This window comes from Stylophora pistillata, chromosome 3 (genome assembly GCF_964205215.1).
Source record: "Stylophora pistillata chromosome 3, jaStyPist1.2, whole genome shotgun sequence".
NCBI lineage: Eukaryota > Metazoa > Cnidaria > Anthozoa > Scleractinia > Pocilloporidae > Stylophora > Stylophora pistillata.
In genome coordinates, this window is record NC_142521.1 from 15,791,298 (window position 1) to 15,811,094 (window position 19,797).

At 39.1% G+C, this 19,797-nt stretch overlaps 1 protein-coding gene across 2 annotated transcripts in view; it reads left to right on the plus strand.

The window, feature by feature from the left end:
* LOC111336285 (uncharacterized) overlaps positions 1-19,067 on the plus strand; it is a 34,087-nt gene extending 15,020 nt beyond the window's left edge. The window contains exons 5-18 of one of the 2 annotated variants that reach the window (XM_022942344.2): positions 1,241-1,464; positions 1,936-2,190; positions 5,363-5,749; positions 5,967-6,128; positions 6,483-6,855; positions 7,823-7,987; positions 9,228-9,388; positions 9,874-9,925; positions 10,951-11,042; positions 14,689-15,294; positions 16,005-16,095; positions 16,491-16,594; positions 16,735-16,795; positions 17,580-19,067. In XM_022942344.2, coding sequence (XP_022798079.2) covers positions 1,241-1,464; positions 1,936-2,190; positions 5,363-5,749; positions 5,967-6,128; positions 6,483-6,855; positions 7,823-7,987; positions 9,228-9,388; positions 9,874-9,925; positions 10,951-11,042; positions 14,689-15,294; positions 16,005-16,095; positions 16,491-16,594; positions 16,735-16,761 — 2,699 coding nt within the window. In that variant the 3' untranslated portion in view covers positions 16,762-16,795; positions 17,580-19,067. The remainder of the gene's footprint in view (positions 1-1,240; positions 1,465-1,935; positions 2,191-5,362; positions 5,750-5,966; positions 6,129-6,482; positions 6,856-7,822; positions 7,988-9,227; positions 9,389-9,873; positions 9,926-10,950; positions 11,043-14,688; positions 15,295-16,004; positions 16,096-16,490; positions 16,595-16,734; positions 16,796-17,579) is intronic. The other variant, XM_022942342.2, reaches the window with a different exon arrangement.
* The last annotated feature ends 730 nt before the right edge of the window (positions 19,068-19,797 follow it).

The following is a 19,797-nucleotide window of genomic DNA, read 5'->3' on the forward strand; positions in this document are numbered from 1 at the left end:
TAATGTGGTCCATTTTTTTGAGGTTTCTGGGTTATCTTTTAGGGTGGAATTCAAGTTCAACCTTTTCTGATTTTCTGAAAGATTGGAGCTTTGATCTTAGAAGTTCAGACTTTTGTTTCTCATTAGAAGATAAAACCAAAACACATTTTTATTTGCCTTGAATAGCAGGTCATTGACAAAAATGCTACTTATCAATATTCCTTCAAAAAAACTCCTTTACATCAAGATATATGTTGCAATTCTGATGAAAAATTATTTTATGTCAATTCATTATCAATTAATTTGAGTGATTGAAAGGAAGTCATTTTAATCTACCAACTGATATCTGTCTGTGAGTTAGTTGATTCAGGTTAAGGAAATCTGTTTATTTAATGCTTCATGTAAATTTTGTGGTGAAAAGAAAGCGTAAATTTAACAAAATAGGAACTTGAATTTGTCTCCCTTTCAACCATTGTGCTTCTCCATAAACAAAAAAGATAAAAATAATTATGTAACGGAGTAACTTCTTTGTATCTTCAGCATTTAATTTGAAATATTTGAGATTTGATTTCAGGATGTGGTGTTTGTGTGTTTTCCAACAAGATGAGAAATCATACTTCTTGCCTATTGATTCAAATTTTTTTTCTGCTAAATCTTGGTTTCCTTGGAAATATGAACATAATCTTTATTAAGGCATTAAAAAAACAAAACAAAATGGTGTTTGTCAGTTACATTTGTATATGGAAAACGGACACATGTTTGGGTGAATCTTTGCAGTTGAAATACACACACATACACACACACACACACACACACACACATATATATATATATATATTTCATACAAATAACTCCCTGGCTAAATTTATTTAAACCTCCTTGGTTTATGTTTTCTTTTGTTTTTGATCATGCATTTATATCACCATAATCCTTAAACAAAGAATATAAATTAAGGCTAGTTTGATATTATTTGAATTATGAAAATCATTCTTCACTTATTCTTTTTTTTAGGTCACAAACAGATCTTTATTTAAGGTCTGGAACATGAAATAAATGATTAAATGAAAAGCATTCACATGTACTAGTACATTTGTATCTGTTGAGCACAATGAGTGCAAAAATTAGAAGGGTTTACATGACACTCTATTTTTCTAACATGTGTTCAAATTTTGCCAAAATATGAGGATTTATCTCCACCAATGCAGCAAAATGGTTTCTATAATTCTTCACTCCTGACTATGTTTTTACTTATCTATTAAAGGTCATTCAGAGGTACCCATGTTGTCAGAGCACTACCCTGGCCCTGAACCTCCTCCTCATGCTCCTGTAGCCTTTTACCCTGCTTATGGAGCTAAGCCAGAATTGCCAATATATGTCCCAAGAGGGTCCCATCCACCTGGTCCCCCTCCTTTGTTGGCCTCTAAACGAGATGGTCCAGAAGCCCATATGTTGCCAGCATTTTATCCAACACCTTACCCTCCAACGGTAAGATGAGTATGATGATTAACACGATTCTTTATGATTATTCTTTATATGACAATAAAAATTGAATCAAATGAGTTAAATGCCGTGGTATTCTCTGAACAACTTATTTATCAATAGGTCGTTATTTAAGTGTATGTGTGTGTATGATTGCTACCTTGGTGATCCTGTTGTGGGAAAAAATCTCTTTGTTGGCAGAGTTAGAATATTTTGGGTTTCTGAAGTTAAAACTCCAATGAAACTGGCAAAGAGGGCACTCAAAGCAGTGTGAGTTACATACTATCAGCAACATCCTGAAGAAAAATTTCATTTTTCCAGATTGAATGTAACAATTTGTATCATTAATTTTTCAAGGATCATTTGTCAATCACTTCAGACATCATCCTTTTTCATCAGGGAAAAAAAATAAACATGATCGCTGCAATACCATTAATCTAAAATTTCAATGAAATGTAACCAACTGTTTCCTTGCAGGTTTTAGATCCCCATGATGTTCGTTTTAGCACCTGGAGGCAGCAACGAGCTGCAGAACATTTACGTCAACAGCATGAGCGTCATTCTATTTTGCCAGATGGTTCAGTGCTTATAGAACCTTACGACCTTCCTATTGCTCATCCTGGTGACGCAGCACGGCATTTACCGCCGAGTAATGTAGATCCATTTGTTCGGAAGAACTCACCACATTTAAGGCCAGGGGACAATCCCGAGTCTCGTGAAACCAGGAAGCAGGTGTGAAATGACATTCTTGTACTGGTTAAGATGTTTTTCTTTTGTGAATCAGTAAGTTTGTTTCTTGAAGAAGTAATTTACTTCATATTCTTCATACTCTTTTCTCTACATTTCCTTCGATACTTACAAGGAGAATTTGTTTGACAATCAGAGCTTCACAGGTTGATGATCATTTCCTTTATTCTCATGATCTTATTGAATTACCAAGCAGTATTATTGTAAAGAGAAATTAGATGCTGGTCACTCTTACTTGTGGTCCAAAGGGTTAAAAGCAAGTGGATGTTACCTAGTATGTTTTAGCCATTTAACTCCCAAGATTAAATGATTTACCGCCTCCCAGTTAGCTCAATGGATAGAGCGCTAGACTGTTGTGCAGGAGGTGGAGGGTTCGAGCCCTGGCTGGACCAATACTCAAGGTCTTAAAATAGTTGAGAAGAATATGCTACCTTTCTATAACATCAAGAAATGGTTAGATGTTCTAGTCTTCTCGGATGGGGATGAATAAATGGAGGTCCAGTCTCCTGCAGGAGGGGTAGGAGACATTAATTTCACGTGTGCGAGAATACTGTGTGATGGATGTCTTCCCCCGGGTGGGATGGGTGGGTTGGGTTTAGGTGGATGAACCTAGTAGGGGACTACGTGTCCTATTGTTCTTCCACCTGTACAATGTACAAATCTTTAGAAACTAGAAACTTTAGAAACATTCTCCTCCCCCTGAAGTCTAAGTCGGTACAAACCAACGAGCCGCCCTGGGTCAATCAACAATTGAAGGGTCTCATTCACAGCCGCCAAAAGGCCCTCGCTCAAGGCGACCAGGAGCAGTACCGCACCCTACGAAACCGCGTTAATCGTGAGAGGAAAGCATGCCGTGCAAAGTTCTATAACTCCAAGGTTGAACATCTGAAGGACTGTAAACCCGCAGTTTGGTGGCGTGAGGTAAAGAAGCTCAGTGGTATGTCAGACGCAGCTTCTAGAGGCGTTAATCCAGCTACCCTCTACCAACATATTGATTGTGGTCAGAGAGGTTCGCCTCCAAGCACGATAGACATTGCTAACACCATCAACCAGGCGTTCTTGGCTCCTATGCGCGTCTTCACCCCCCTTTCACCTAACACCTCAACCAACTCTGACCAGGAGAGTGCTTTCCAGGTATCAGAATTCTCTGTTTTAAAGAAGCTATCCGCCTTAAATCCAACTAAGGCAACCGGTCCGGACGGAATCCCCGGTTGGCTTCTTAAAGAGAATGCAGATTTACTAGCACTACCTGTGACTGATATCCTTAACTGTTCGTTTAAGGAAGCACGGTTGCCTCAGTCTTGGAAGGACGCTAACATCACTCCAGTACCAAAGCAGAATCCAATACACGATGTAAACAAACATCTACGTCCAATATCCCTAACTCCCGTGCTTTCTAAGGTTGCTGAAGATTTCGTCGTGGAGAGTTTCCTCAAGCCTGTTGTGTTGGCGAAAGTGGATGTACGGCAGTTTGGGACTGTGCCAGGTTCCAGTACGACACAAGCACTAATAAGCATGGTCCACTCATGGCTTAGTGCTACGGATGGGAACGGTGCAACTGTCAGAACCATCCTCTTTGACTTCCGCAAGGCGTTTGACCTCATTGACCATCAGATCCTAGTTCAGAAGCTCATTTCATACGATCTTCCAAGCGGAATAATTGACTGGATAGTGGACTTTCTGTCCTGTCGCCGACAGCGTGTTAAACTTAGTCAGGACTGTTACTCGGAGTGGGGGGCCATCCCATCAGGGGTCCCACAGGGCACAAAACTTGGCCCCTGGTTATTTACTATTATGATAAACGACCTTATCATCCCGGGTACAGACATGTGGAAATATGTCGATGACTCCACTATTTCTGAAACAGTCATGAAGTCTGAGGTCAGCAAAGTCCAACAAGCGGTTGACGAACTCGCGACGCAAGCTTCTGCTGACAAGTTCCAATTAAATGAAACCAAGTGCAAGGAACTGCGCATAACATTCAGTCACTCTAGAAAGAACTTTGATCCAATTAAGGTTAATGATCAGGACTTAGAGTGTGTAGAGCAAGCAAAGATCTTAGGTTTGCAGATATCTTGCGATCTCACGTGGAATAATCACGTATCCGAAGTTGTAAAGAAAGTAAACAAGCGCCTGTATTTTTTGCGTCAGCTTAAGCGTGCACAGGTCAAGTCGGAGGAACTTTTGCTCTTCTATTTGACTTGTATTAGGCCTGTCACTGAATATGCATGCCCTGTTTATCATCATAGCCTCCCGCAATACCTTTCAGTAGATCTTGAGAGATGTCAAAGGCGAGCTTTACGTATTATCTATCCAGATTGTTCGTACAATGAGGCGCTTCTTTTGACTGGTCTAGTTCCCTTACACAACCGCCGCGAGTTCTTATGTGATAAGCTTTTTAATTCCATCCTGTCTAATCCCTCGCACAAGCTCTATAGCTTACTACCTCCCAAGAATGAGTGCGAAGTCAATTTAAGGAGTCAGCACTCTTTTACTACACGGCGCCTCCACACCATTCGTACTCGAAATAGTTTTATCCATCACTATGTCCATAAAGCAATGATGTAATATTGTTTTTCTCTTAATTATATATTTTTGTCTTTTTAATTAGTTCTTCTTAGCCATGTATTTTTTGTAGTATATATTTTATTGTAAATCAAACGTAATTCAGCCTGTGGCTGCAAGGTTTTTGATAATAAACTATCTATCTATCTATCTAAAGATCTGATTGTTAATTCTCCACACTAGCTGCTATGTAGTTCCCTGTAAGTCAGTCATGAGAATTTGATGTTAGATCAAGATAACAACCTATACCTGATAAGTTTGAGTATTCTCATTACCTTTTTGCTGGACATTGCATGGATATTACAAGGAGAAGTTACATGTTAATCACTACTGAGAGTTAAAGGGTTCAACCATGATGAATTGTCATCATCATTATCATGGTTGTCATCACTATCAGTACCACTCCATCTATGTATGTGTTAGGTAATGGACTGGAACAGAAAAATAATTTCAACTTGGGATTAGGCATTTATTTGAAAGTTTGATTTGGTGAATTCCTCTCCTTTGCCACATGAGGGTACAAGCCATTTTTTAAGTTAAAAAAGTGCTACAAAGCATTTTTTCATTCATTAATCCCTCTTTGGATATTTAGGAATCTGTTGAGTCTGCAAAGAAAGGCAAAGAAAATGAAAGTGGCCCAGGAGAGCCAAAAAGAAGTTCTGCAGAAGCATCTCTGCAGCGGGGGCTCTACCAGGAACACAAACCAGGATCCTGCCCTGTTCATGGGCATGGCACCCCTGGCGGAGCACCAACATCAAGTTCATCTGAGCCACCTAGAAGTCATGCACTTCATGTTCGAGGTGACCCTATGATGGTTTCCAAGATGACACGACCTGGTGAATACAAAAGGATGTTTCTCCCAGCACATGAAGTGCCTGTTCTTCATCCATACATGGTGCACCCCCCTAGAGATGCTCCTTACCCCCTCCACCCCTTGGATGAGAGGCATGTTGAATTTGTCAGAGAACGGGAAAGGCAGGTAAGTATTTTCCAATAACTGATCATAATGTGAATTTCACCATCTTAACCCTTTTCACTAAAGATCTAAATATGAATTCTCCATATTGTCTGCCATGGATTTCAGGTAATTTTAGCTTTGAGAATCTGGTGCCAGACTTAGCAAAATCCCCTTGTTTTTTTCCTTTTCTCATTACTTTCCTGCATGACACTATATTGATATGCTTCCTGCCTTATAGGAGTTCTTATTGCATGAACGGCTGATGTTTGAGCAGAAAGACAACCTCCGTGCACCTGGAGAGGACTGGCCAAGACATCACCTACCACAAGAAAAACCTGGAGGTTTAGGTGTTATGCGCTATCCACAACCACATCACCAACAGCGCTTAGACACCAGCAAGGTATTGTCTGACATTTTAAACTTATATCTTCTAACATTTTAAACTTATCTCTTCTCCCACCACACCCATCAGTATCAAGGTCAGAAAACACTTGTGAAGATGCAGTCATGAAATTATGTATTGGTCCATTTACTCAGTACGGGAGATGCTTTGGTTTCCTGTTGGAGAGAAAACAGGTTTGAGACTTGGCTGGGTCAGTGTATTGTGTTTGTGGTTTGTAGCTCAGATCCCAGAGCAAACTCTCACAAATGAGCCAGTGGACCAAATCCTGACATTGTAGTAAGGAAGAACATTTAACTCAAGGCCAGTTTCCTTTAATTCCTACTCAATTGATTTTTGCATTTTCTTCATCAGAGCCCCCTTTTAGTTGACCCTCACAAAGGGGACCCATCTTTGGCTCGCATGGCAACCAGTAGGGAGGCAGATCACCTGTACCGTGGCTTTCCTTTCCATCCTTTTCACCATCCACCTCCAGATGGAAAAGGATTTGGTGATCGTTATGGAAATGAACTTGACCTTAGACATCTTCAGCCTGATAATGGGGGAAGAAGATCTTCTGTTGGTCCATCAGAGCGGTTAGGGTTGCATGATGCACCTTTCCTAGATTCCCATCCATTTAACCGTGAAGGTTTTCATGGGAATTTGCCAAGGGTCGAGAGAGGTGGTAGTGAGAGGGAGTGGCAGAGACGAGACATGGCAGCACTTGTCAATGGAGAATACAAATCTGGTAAAGACAATCTACTATTATTTTTGCAGTGTTTCAAATGAGCACAAGCAGCATGCAGGCAAATATTACTTGTTTCCCAGCAGGATTTTATCAGCTATCAAAGTCTTCAGTGTAAAGTTAGGCAGAGAAAACAACAATGAATGCCCGTCTACTTTTTTTGGCCATGAAGGGCAAGCATCGACCCTTAACTCTTGAACTCCAATGAGTGATCAAGACAGAATTTCTCCTTATAGAGAACTCTGCTTAGTGAATCAATGAAGAAAATCACTTGCATTGGTTTAAATGTTAGTTACCCATTCAAAACAGCAGCAAATGGGAAAGTGATCATGAAATTTGGCTTTTATTTTCATTTTACTTATTTTCTCAGTCTATATTTTAGCCAATATTTAATTACATTTTCATCAATACAAGGCAAAGTGAACTGGCAGAGAAGGTCACATCTGGTAACTGCTTTGCTGTTGGAATTATAATTTGTAAAAGCTATCCTCTACATTATTTAGGGGATCGATACTCGCAAACAATTTCCTGGATCCGAGCAAAGACATCCATTGGCCTTTTTTGGTCAGCCTTAGTTTGCCTTCGAGGATCGCGGGTGAAGCGCTGCGCTGCGTATGACTCTAATAATTGTGACGTTGAAATCACAGCTGCCGAGGGAGCCATTGACATTGTTTAATGATTTTTAGCAGCCTTGTATATAGGGTTCTAGAATTGCCATTCACCTTTCTCTTTTCTGTATAGTTTTAGATATGCTTTTACTTATCAGATTATTAGACTTTGAATCTGTTCAGATTTGACTCCGTTGATATTTATAGTTTTCCAGACGCTTTGACAAAAAAAAAAAAAAAAAAATGGAGCAGATGTGAGCCGAAAGTGAGTTATTTTGGATCGTTTTTTTACGCTGTTAATATTTTGTATTGTAGAGGATTTTATGGAAATTATTGCTAAATCCTCTACATTATTTTGGTAGATATGCAGAGACCAAAATCAACTGAAAGATCATCTCCCAGCAGCCTGGCCAAAAGAATTAAAGCAGAGAGAGTGGCAGATGAGCTTCCTGTCAAGATTAGACATGATCCCCATAAACTAAGGTTTCTTGAAGGCCTGGGGCTTGTTACTGTAGGAAAGAAAAAAGGTAATAACTGTTAATTTAATCTCATCAAGGTATGAAAGTTTTTTAAGCCTCTTAGCCCTAATGGTTACTAGCTTCTAATCTCTCCTAACAATATCACCCCACTAGCAAGAAAATATATCTTATTAACCAAGCACGAGGGCCGTACTGGGAGAATAACAGCCTGAGGTCTTGACAGTATGGACCAAGCGCAGCGAGGCGCGAGGTCCATACAAAAAAAGACCAAGGGCCGATATTCTTCCAGTACGGTCCCGAGCAAGCTTGGTTAATAAGAGATTTATTATTTGACTGAAGTTCAAAGGGACACAAGTGTGGTATCATTTGGGACCATTCAATGTGCCCGGTCCAATACTGAGAGAATATTGACCGGCAATAGAGCATTGGTTGATTTTAGTTATTGGCCCTGAGCAGACTGACTGCCCGAGATGTGTAATAAAATACAGTTTTGACTCAGGGTTTATGGTCTTAGCTTGAAATGATGCACTAACCTCTTTATCCCATTGCACGCTTTTTGGAGGACGGCCTCTACTTTTCTAGTTCTTCCTCTTGTTTCTTCTGATTATAGAAAGGTAGCAAATTCTCCTCACATATTTTAAGACCATGAGTATTGGTCCAGCCAGGGCTCGAACCCTCGACTTCCCGTACAACACAATCTGGCGCTCTAACCAATCGAGCTAACTGGGAAGCGGTTTATTTGTATGATTATAAGTTTCAATTTTGGACCTGACATTCATTTGTCTCAATTTTTTTTTCAGAATATTCTCGGAATCTTCCCTTTGTCTAAATCAAATAATCAACTGTTTAGATACTAGCCATAGGATGGAAAATAATTGCTATTGACAATTTAAACAATTTGCTATAGCAGGGCTCGACACTAAGGGCAGCCAACTAACCACAGACTGGTAAAAATTCAGTTTTGGCTTGTGGTTTTCAATTTCCACAGCCAGTTTAGCTAGTAAACAAACTGAAACTGCTGTAACATCTAAGTTGTCACTAGCCACTTGGCTGGTAAGTTGAAAAGTTAGTGTTGAGCCCTGTATAGTGTGTGATTTTTTAAAAAATATTCAGGGCATTTGGCTATGAGGGGGGATGACACCTTTCTGTTATGTTGCCAGCAAGCTACAGACATTTGCTTTGAAATTTGATGCACTTTGGGATGAAATCCCCACTAATAAAACAGAAGCGATAGGTCTATAGATTTCTTTATATTATGTGTTTATGCTTATGTACCTTTTCATTGCAGAGTTGAGCCAAGGAGGAACAAACTCCAAAAGAAAGTATGATGGTGATCATGACAATGAAAATGGTGTTGATTCCCCCAATAACTTATTGAATGATAGCAATGTTAATGGTGACAATGATGGAAACATTGAAAACACACCACCACCTCTTCCTAGCCCAGAGGTCAGTCCATTAGCATTGTTTAGCTAACATCAGACTGTTGAAAGTCTCTGAATTGGTTAATATTCAAAGAACATTGCATGTTGCTATGAAGATATGAACAATAGGAAAGGGGTTGGTGAGAAAAAATAATTAATAATTATTTTAACAGAGTACACTAAGTTCTGTGGGAAAACCAGTTCTTATTGAGAATTGCAGAAAGTGGTTCATTTGTTATTGCATATGGGGATATGGAAGTTATGCCATCTGGATTGTGCATTTGGTGTTGTGGTGACACAAATGTTCTGAATCATCTCTGTTCAGAAAAATGTTTGGTATCTGCACAAGAAAAGTGACATGTAATCCATCCTGTAGCATTCTTGAAAATATTGTCAAGATAGGGAAGGTTTATCCTTATTCCCTCTTATTATTTTCAGTGGTGAATCAGGCATTATTTTTTATATTAGAGTGCAAAAGATAATGACTAAAATTTCAATTTTCCTTAACAGAAGCTTGACTTTATGGCAAAGCTTGGTCTGTTACCCCCCAGCAAAAGACAAGGTGTGTATCTCACTTGCTACCACTAAGAACTCCTCAACTGCCTCCCGGTTAGTTCAATGGATAGAGTGCTGGACTGCTGAGTGGGAGGTCGAGGGTTCAAGCCCCGGCCGGACCAACACTCAAGGTCTTAAAATAATTGAGAAGAATATGCTACCTTTCTATAACATCAAGAAATGGTTAGATATTCTAGTCTTCTTGGATAGGGATGAATAAATGGAGGCCCTGTCTCCTGCAGGGTTTGGGGTAGGAGACGTTAGTTTCCCACACACAAGATTACTGTGTGATGGATGTCCTCCCCTGGGGTGGGATGGGTGGGATTTATTGGGTGGACTACTCGCATGTATCACATAATTATGTTCCATTCTAGTCCTACCCTACGGTAATGCAGTGAAAATGGTTAGAACTACAGTCAGGTTTATTGAATTATCCTACTAGTTAAAATGTTTTCCTAAGTTTGTTACAAGTACTCACTACTTTTACTTACTAATAATAGCCAGCATAGCAGGTGTGTTTTCACGCTAGCAAATGATAAATAGTTGAACACAGCTATTTAGTCAATTTGAATGTTGGGTAATGTTAACTACAAAATGTGAATTGTATCACAGACTGTCTCTCCAGTGATACAGTCTGGTGTGAATAGGTTATAGGTTTGTAAAGACTGACCTCTGCAGTTACCAAAGTGTATCTAAGTTTCTATAAAAAAAAAAGGAAACAACTTTCAGAATGGCAACTCTCTCCCCCTCCCCCCCTCCCAAATAAGATGGAAGTTGCAGTTTGCTGTTAAGCAGTCCATCAGGTTTCCCTGTCATTTCACTGGAACCTGTTTTTAATTTTTGGCTCAGAAAGGCATTGTGAGAGTCAAGTGACTATTTGAGGCAGGCGAAATAATCATTTCTCTGCAGAATGCTCCGATAAGTAATTGGAAATCAACATGTATGATGGGTGAGATCAGTTAAAGCGTAAACTTGAGCCATGTATGATCCCCTCAATTCAACTGTTTAGTAATGTTGATTATTTACCTGCAGAGCTGGAGCAAACATACGAGGTCAAAAGAAATGAAAGGAAGAACCGGAAAAGTAGAGGCCGTCCTCCAAAAAGGGCACGAAGGGATAAAGAGGTTAGTGCGTCATTTCAAGCTTAGGCCATAAACCATCGTAGTTACTAAAACAAGGAATGACCTACAATGATCTACAATGACCTACAATGAGTTACCGTGGGAACAAGGAATGACCTAAAATGATCCACAATGACCTACAATGATTTACAATGACCTACAGTGGGCTACAATGAGCTATTATGAATGTTACAAAAAATTGTGGTGTGACTTGCATGACTTTGCACGTGGGTTTGTCATTAGGCGAAAAAGTTTAAATAAAGATACCTAATGAATAAACTTACCACGATTATTCCATGAATCAAGCTTATGATCTGTTCCGCACAAGATATTTACACAAGACAGCAGCAACTTAACCCTTTAAGCCCCGATAGTGCGTATCTGCACTCTTACGTGACTGCGTGACATTCCCGATAGTGCGTATTTGCACTCTGTGGAGTGCTTGTGCTTTGACCAATAAAAAACGCTTTTACTTGGTTGCTAGGTGGTTGAAGTTTGTCTTAGCCAATAGCAGAGAGTTTTAGTTCTTTTTCAATATGCAAATCACTATAGGTTGTGACTTAGTGTCACGCTGAAAATTTGAGTTGAAGTGAGTAGAGTGAAAATGGCTACTGAGAGTGAGAGCGAAAGCGCAAACGAAGAATTCCTGGGGTTTGACGAAGAAGCACAAGCTGCTGTTTTTCGACCGAGAGAAGAAGAATCGGAGTCAGACGTTTCAGTATCTTCTGTTGCGACTGAAGAGTTATCAGACTCGTCCGAGAGCGAAGAAGAAGACGACGACGATCAGTGGAATGACAACAACAATCCGGTCGAAGTCTCACCGTTCACCGCCGCCACTGGTCCGACCTGGGGAGTCGCAGAGGATGGAACTGCGATTGACTTTTTCTATTTAATGTTCCCAGAGGACTTGATTGAACATATTGTCAGTGAAACTAATCGATTTGCACAAGAGTGCATTGCTGCAAAACCTGACCCTAAATGGCGTGAAACTACACTTGAAGAGATGAAAGCGTTCCTCGGAGTACACGTGTTGTTTGGCATCAAACAACTGCCAGCAAATCACCTCTACTGGAGCAGTGATCCACTCATCGGTGTTCCATCTGTACAAAAAGTCATGTCCAGAAATCGCTTTGATAAATTGTCTCAGTACTTTCATTTGAATAACAATGCAAGACAAGTTCCGCGAGAAGATCCGAGACACGACAAGTTGTTCAAAGTTCGCCCCGTACTGGACTGCGTTGTTGAAAATTGTAAAGAGAAACTACGACCGGGGAGAAATTTGTCCGTGGACGAAGCCATGGTTAAATTTAAAGGACGTCTTGGCATGAAGCAATATTTACCAATGAAGCCTGTAAAGCGTGGCATTAAAGTGTGGGTTTGTGCGGAAGCGTCAAGCGGGTATGTTTGCGATTTCCAAGTTTATACTGGAAAGAAACAAGATGGCGCGACGGAACAAAATCTTGGTTATCGTGTTGTTCACGATCTGACCCGCAACTTTGTCGGAAAAAATCATCATGTTTTCTTTGATAATTTCTTTTCGACTGTTAAGCTTGCCGAGGATCTCCTGAAAGACGGCATATACTGTTGCGCAACGGCACGAGCGAACAGAAAAGATTTCCCCAAAGATCTTGCCGCGAAGAGTCCAATTGTGAAGCGTTTGAAGCGGGGAGAGTCTATTCATCGGCGAAAGGAGAACGTTGTCGCAACCGCGTGGAAGGACAAAAAGATCGTTCATTTTTTAAGCACGCAAAGTAATCCTATTGGAAACGAAACCGTTAACAGAAAACAACGAGATGGAACGATTATTCAAGTGCCGAGCGTCCCTGTCGTCAAAAGCTACAATGCGAGCATGGGGGGAGTCGATCTTCACGATCAACTGCGTGGCTACTACTCGCTTGGAAAAAAATCAAAGAAATGGTGGCGTTATCTTTTTTGGTTTGTCATGGATCTGAGCATAGTTAATGCCTTCATCCTCGAAAAGAAAGCCATTAATCACCCCTCAAGAACGCAACTAGCGTTTCGAATCGAACTTGCGAAAGACCTGATCGCAGACTTTTCGAGTCGGCAAAGAAGTGTTTGTTCTGGGCAAGTTGAGGGTGGACACTGGCCGATAAATTCCAGCAGAGGCCGTTGCAAGCGATGTCTTAAACGGAAAAGGACAAAGTTTACAATGATGGCTTGCCAGAGCTGTGAGAAGAGACTTTGTTTGGAGTGTTTCCCAAATCATGTTGGGGACGTGTAATTCGTCACGAGTGCGCGAAATTCAAAATGATCAAGCAACAAACATTTGACTTCAACTTTTTTTTATATCCTGAACTTACCACTCATGGCAATGTATTTCAAATTTATAATGATATTTAGGGACCTGTTCAAGTTCTGTTGAGTTCTGAGCCATGTTAATAGTTTTTTTGCCTTTTTATTGTCACAATATATAAGGCGATCACAGAATTGAATGGAGATTTTCAATTTGATGCCTACTTCTACTAGGTCTTTTTCACTATATATTTCACTGTTTGCTGTAGTTGAGGTCTCAAATTAAAGATAATTTATTGATGGTCATTTTTTGTCTTAAGTGTGTTGACTTTCAACCTACTGTTTTCAAGATAACACGAAAAATTGCAGACATGGTAGAAACAAGACAAAAATGGTCTCGGTTTCCAATAGGGTCCTGGGAATAGGGGCTGGTTACACATGTGTCTCCTGTGGGGCTTAAAGGGTTAAGATGACACAGAATGGGTAAAAAGAGTGAATGCATGGTGCCAAGGAAGACTGACATAGCCTCATGATGGTGTGATGACCTTTTTGTTTTGCTGTCTAAAAATATCAATGAGTTAAAGGTGTTGACAGGCCAAAATGTCGCATAGTCTTGCGGCACTGTGATACATGACCTTATTAATGGTTTTGATCTAAAAATATCAATGAGTGCAAGGAGTTGACAGGCCAAATATGACTCAAAGCCTCATGATAGTGTGAAATTATGGGAGACTTGTTATAATTATAAGACCCTCAAAGACATCTTAAACCAAAGGTTTTTTGCATTTTTTATTTATCATTTTCGTCATTATACATGTCTCATTATAATACACCATAAATTTATCTCCTAGCTAGAAATTCTGTTATCATTTGGCCTGTTATTCGGTAGACAAAAAGCAAACACATTATGTTAATGCACACGTCTCCTGTTTTTTTGTCTTTGCCTTTTTCTAAAATCTTCATTTCCTTCATTACAGGGATCTTACAGTAGTTCATTGTAGGTCATTGTAGATCATTGTAGATCATTGTAGGTTATTGTAGATGGTTCCTTGTTTTAATAACTATGCATAAACCATCGGTCAATACTGTATTTTCTTGCTGGACTTGTCTCGCTGAGTCTTTGATTTGGATTGAGGCTGAAGGTGACCGGTATTTAGTTAGCATGTTAACAAAATGGTAACTTACATTTCAAAAGCTGCAGTTTTTGTATCATAACAATGCCACCCAAGCCTCACTCTAGTTCAAAGGCTTGGCAACCAAGCACCCAACTATAATTTCGGTTGATTTTTCAATTATAATTTTGTGATGGAATTTTTTTTATGAAGGCCTATTTTGGTCTGCATTCTCTAGAGTCTGGTTGTTGATTGACTGTAAAATTATTCTTTTTATATTCTAGAATGACAGAGATTCTGACAACAGCCAAGGTTCTTTGGACCCAGACACAATAACCGGACCAATAACTCGACAAAAGCAACAGCTACTACAGGAGCAGGAACGAAAGGAAAACAAAAACAAAGATGTAGAAAAACAGCAACCAGTTAATATAAAAATAGAGGAGGCTGAAAAAAGGATTCCTTCTTACCCATTTGATAGACCCTTTCGTCGCAGCAGTGATGAAAGATTTCGACAAAGTCCTACCATGAGCAGTAGTTCCAACCATGTTCCTCCTCGCCTAACTCTACAGTCTCTTACAAATATGGAAGATCCTTTTAGCAACATCAGTGCATCACAATTTCGTCCACCGTATCTTCGGCACACGGGGCTCTTGTCAATCTCACATGAACGTGGGAATGCCACCTCTCATGCCAGGGCTGACCACAGAACTGTGACACAACCTATCCGCCCAGAGCCCCTTAGGAGTGTGGGGATAACTTTTAGTGAACAAGAGACAAGAGATTACCTTTCTCAGCACCCAACTAGTATGCAAGGACGTCAGTTTGGACCGTTACCTTTGTCAGACCAGCAGCATAGCATTAGAAATAAACAAGGAGAACCCTCCAAGGTTAGATCAGTTTTGTTCCTGTCTTGATGAGATTGAAGACATTGGGACATACCCCTCTCAAACTGATTTTAATTTGGAGAAAATTGCTATCTGTATCACTTAACTAAACTGTGCTACACTTTTTACTGGTTAAAAATAGTCGTGTCTGTGTTGCAGCCTAGGATAGAATTAAGATTTGTTACAAATCACAAAGGGATTACGCATTTTGGAATACTTTTAGGCAAATTATCACAGAGTTTTAGTTTTGATGATGTGACCCTAAAATCTTTTACATAATATAACTTTTGTACTTAAACTGTGGAATCTAGTTGCAAACTCAATATCAAGCAATTCATCAAAGATTCTTGCAAATCTTTTGTTCCTAAACAGCCAAGCAATGTGCCATTAAGAAAAAGATGAGAGAGAAAGCTTATCCCTGTAGAAACTAACTCTTAAAGACGCATTTTTTTTAGTAAGGCTTTTTATTCTTAGTTAGCTCAGCTTTTAATATTTTATACTACACATGACGTAACTGGCATCTATTACAAAGCATTGTTGTAATGATGTAATTAGTATTTATTTCATGCATTGTTGTAATGATGTAATTAGTATTTATTCCATGCATTGTTCTAATGTGCAGTTGATCATCCCGTCATGGAAACGGCGCAATATAAATCCACAATTTTATTTATTTATTTAACTTGGTGTGATTTCTCAATTTTTAATTTAAGAATGAGCAGCACTCATCATCCCAAGGAAAGGAAGGGTTCAAGTGGTCTGGAATTGAGGCTGTCATGCAATCTTACTATACACATGCGGCAGGTAGGATTCTTGTGGAGATTTAACATACAAATGTGTAGTTGAGGTGTGTAAAATATATTCACCTTTTGAATTGGCAAAGGAAGGTGGAAGATCAGTATTTTAAGGCTGGTTTAGCTGTAATCACAATTGGAGAAATTTGTTTGTACCATTTAAAATCAAATTGATTGAGTCGTAGCAGATTCTTTCTTTGTTAGGATTTGTTAATGCTGTGACCTAAACAGGCTAAGGATTATTTCAAGATGACTAAATTTTAAATATTCGAACCCTTTTCCACTTAATGGCTGACACTGAAATAAGCTCTTACAATATGGGCCACATGGCTTATGCACATCCTTTACCTTTTTCCATTTTGTACTAATCCAGTTTTTTTTTCTCTTCCAATTCTTTTGTTGCAGAGAGAAGTTTGGAAATAGGTGTTCTCCAAGACAATGCTGATTTGTTAAAAACCACAAACGTTTCCCTGAGTGAGGAGGCACAGGCTCTAAATCTCCAAATGACAGTAAGTTTAAAGCTGGGGACTGAGAAAATTTTAATTGATTGTCAAAAGTAATTTATGACCACATTGAATTGGGTTTACGCTTGCAACTGCTCTGTATGATTGGTCAAAGAAACTTTCCTTTTTTTTTTCCCATCATTCAGATGCAGGGAAAAATACTGCAAACCTGATAGCTTATTATTCAATGATGGTTGCTCAAATACTGTGAGTTCATCAATACATTGCGACTAATTCATTTGTTGTGGGCCTTCTACATCCTGCATCAAGCACATGTCCTGATAAAGATTTTAGAACATTTTAAGGATTGTTAGCAGTAACATTTGTTTTGCCTGCTATTTCCTTTGATGACTATGCTTAACCCTTTAATTTCCAAGATCCAATGAGCAATTCTTCCCTCTGACAGCTATGTAATTTCTTGTAAATTAGAGGGGAGAGTTTGGTGTTACATCATGATGACTTCTGGCTGATAAGCCTGTCTGTTCTCATAACTTATTTGCAAAATTACAAGTATTGGAATCACAGGGAGAAGTTAATAAATAATAATTAGTATATACTAAAACAGTGGATAGCGTTGAAGGTGCGTTCTGATTGGCTAGTCAAACTCCGAATATCCTTTGCTATTTACCTCCAAGCAACTCGGGAAAAAGTGGCATCCCAGTTTGCATCCGAGACAAGCGAAGAAATCACTCAAATTAACGACAGTGGTGTATATTATCTCACTGTTTTAGTATATACTAAAACAACTATTCACCTCAGTGTCGGTGGTTAGCGGTGGATATTTACCTCACCGCTTCACGGCTCGGTAAATATCCACCACTAACCACCTCCACTTTGGTGAATAGTTGTTAATTATTGTTGATCACATTTGGGATACAAAGGCTTAAGAGAATTGATTGGAAGTTCTCAAAGTATTTTAAATTATTATTTTTGTCACATCTGTTTCATAAACTTTACTCAATCCATTTAAAGAGCTTTTTTTTCTTTTTAGAACCTTGTCCAAGCCAAGAAGAAACTTCTAGAAGAAAAAAGCACATTAAGAGAGGGCCTGGATAGGCTTCATTACTTTATTGAAAGTTTAAAAAGCTAATATATTTGTAACATAGATGCAAGATTCTATATTTAAGAACTAGATTTTCATTTTATTCTCCCAAGAAACAAAGTTTTGCTCTCACATTATGCACAGACACAAAAGTGTCAGAAAACTTTAAATCCCATACATTAATGTATTTTTAAGCTTCAAGAAATATTTCTATGTTGTTTGCAAAGTTAATTTTTCCCCATGCTTTTCAAGAATTATCTGTAAGGTTGCCAAAGAGAAGTTTAAGCGATTGACAAGTAAATAAATTGTTTGAAAAAATTTGATGTGAAGAAGTTTGAAATGAATCAAAAGCCAATTCCAACCACCTTATTAACTTCAGTATCTGTATTCTCCATACTATTGTCTATGTTTCCTTTGGTACTGAAAAGGAGAATTTCTCTAGCAATCAAAGCTTCTTAAGTTGGTGATCACCTCCTTTATTCTCATGACCTTAACAGCTGATTCAGCACGAAATAGTCCTTTTTACAGTTGTGGGCTTGGTGGCCAAGCCTTTGAACAGGAGTGAGGCTTAGGGTGACCTTGTTATGATAGAGATGTTGCTACTTTTCAAATGCAAATTACTTTGTTATCATGCTAACTAGATACAAGTCTCTATCACAACAGGGTCACCCTTAGCCTCACTCCTGTTCAAAGGCTTGGCCACCAAGCCCACAACTGTAAAAGGGACTATTGGAGAAATTAGATACCTGTCACTCTTACTTTTAAGGGTTAAACACGAAGGCGCGCTATATAAGGAAGTCTTCCCTGGGAAGACCTAGGCTCATTTGTCACTCACTGTTGACGTGTGTGGGTCAAATTTAAATGCTAGTAGATGAACAAAAGGAGCTAATGAGATATCTATTGTTTACTTCCACCAGCATGGTGGCATAAGGTAACATGTGAACCACCTACTTCGATCTCAAATTTACTGCCACAAATAAAGAGTTTCCATTGGAGAAAGGAAAGACAAATCTCAAAAATTCTTGTATTGTGATGAAGACATAAAACAATTTTGAGGAATGCGCCCGCTATTCACTGCTTTGGAGCAGTTGTAGCTCAAGCTGACTTGACTCTAAGAGTTCTACATCACACGACGGTTGATTGACAAATAGTCCAGTGGGACCTAAGGCTCCTTTTATAGCGCGCCTTCATGTTTAAGTGAAGGCAAGTTAGTAAAATATAACCAGCAATTTTTTGTTGCAGCAAAAATGAGTAGGGAAGGGAGATTCAAGAAAGATAAGGCAGTTCCCTCTATACCCCATCTTACCCCATAAACTCCCAAGATCCAATTCTTAGTTCTTCCTTTGTTGCTGCTACTTAGTTCCTTTTATGTTAGTTACAAGAATTTGGTGTTAGATCAAGATAACTTCTACATAATAAATTTTAGTATTTGCATTACTCGTTTGCTGAACAATGGATAGGATATTAAAGAAGTTACTTGTTAATCACTCGTGGGAGTTCAAGGGTTAATGCTTTCTCCTGTTAACCTCGTAGTAGAAATATAATTCTTTCCCAATCCTCTCTCTGCTTTTCAAATCCAAGGTGGCAGTAAAATGTTTTGAGAAGTGGTGTGCACTTGATCAACAGAAATATGCTTACAAAACAGACCTTCACCACCTTTTACAGGAGGTAAGAGTCCATGTTAACATGTTCCTCATCATTTTTTTTCCTTTTCTTTGGAAAAATCATAACATATGGGATGGGTCTGTAGCACACAGAAAATGGCGTTGACCAGGTGAAAAAAAAAAGTAGACTGTAAGATGTTGAGTACTTCCTGAAGTTGAGCAAAATTTCTTGGATTCAGCTGTTAGAAAACCTCAGAGTGGCACAGTTTAGACCACTGCAGTTTAAAGAAATTTTCAATTGATTCTCTGAAGTAATTTGGGATTGGTCTAGAAAACTCGCTCTACCCTCTCAACCAATAAGATGCAAACTTTGTGACTTGATCATTTGCATTTTCTCAAGCTTCCAGCCATTTGCAGTCTAACTGACCTTATTTCTTAGCTGAAAAATTTAAGTGACAGAATCTGCAGCAAATTTGCCTGTCCTTGGTAATTGTACCTCAACTTTTTTCTGATCAATTTGTACCCTGACCATTGATTAGTTTGAATGCAATTCACTCACAGAG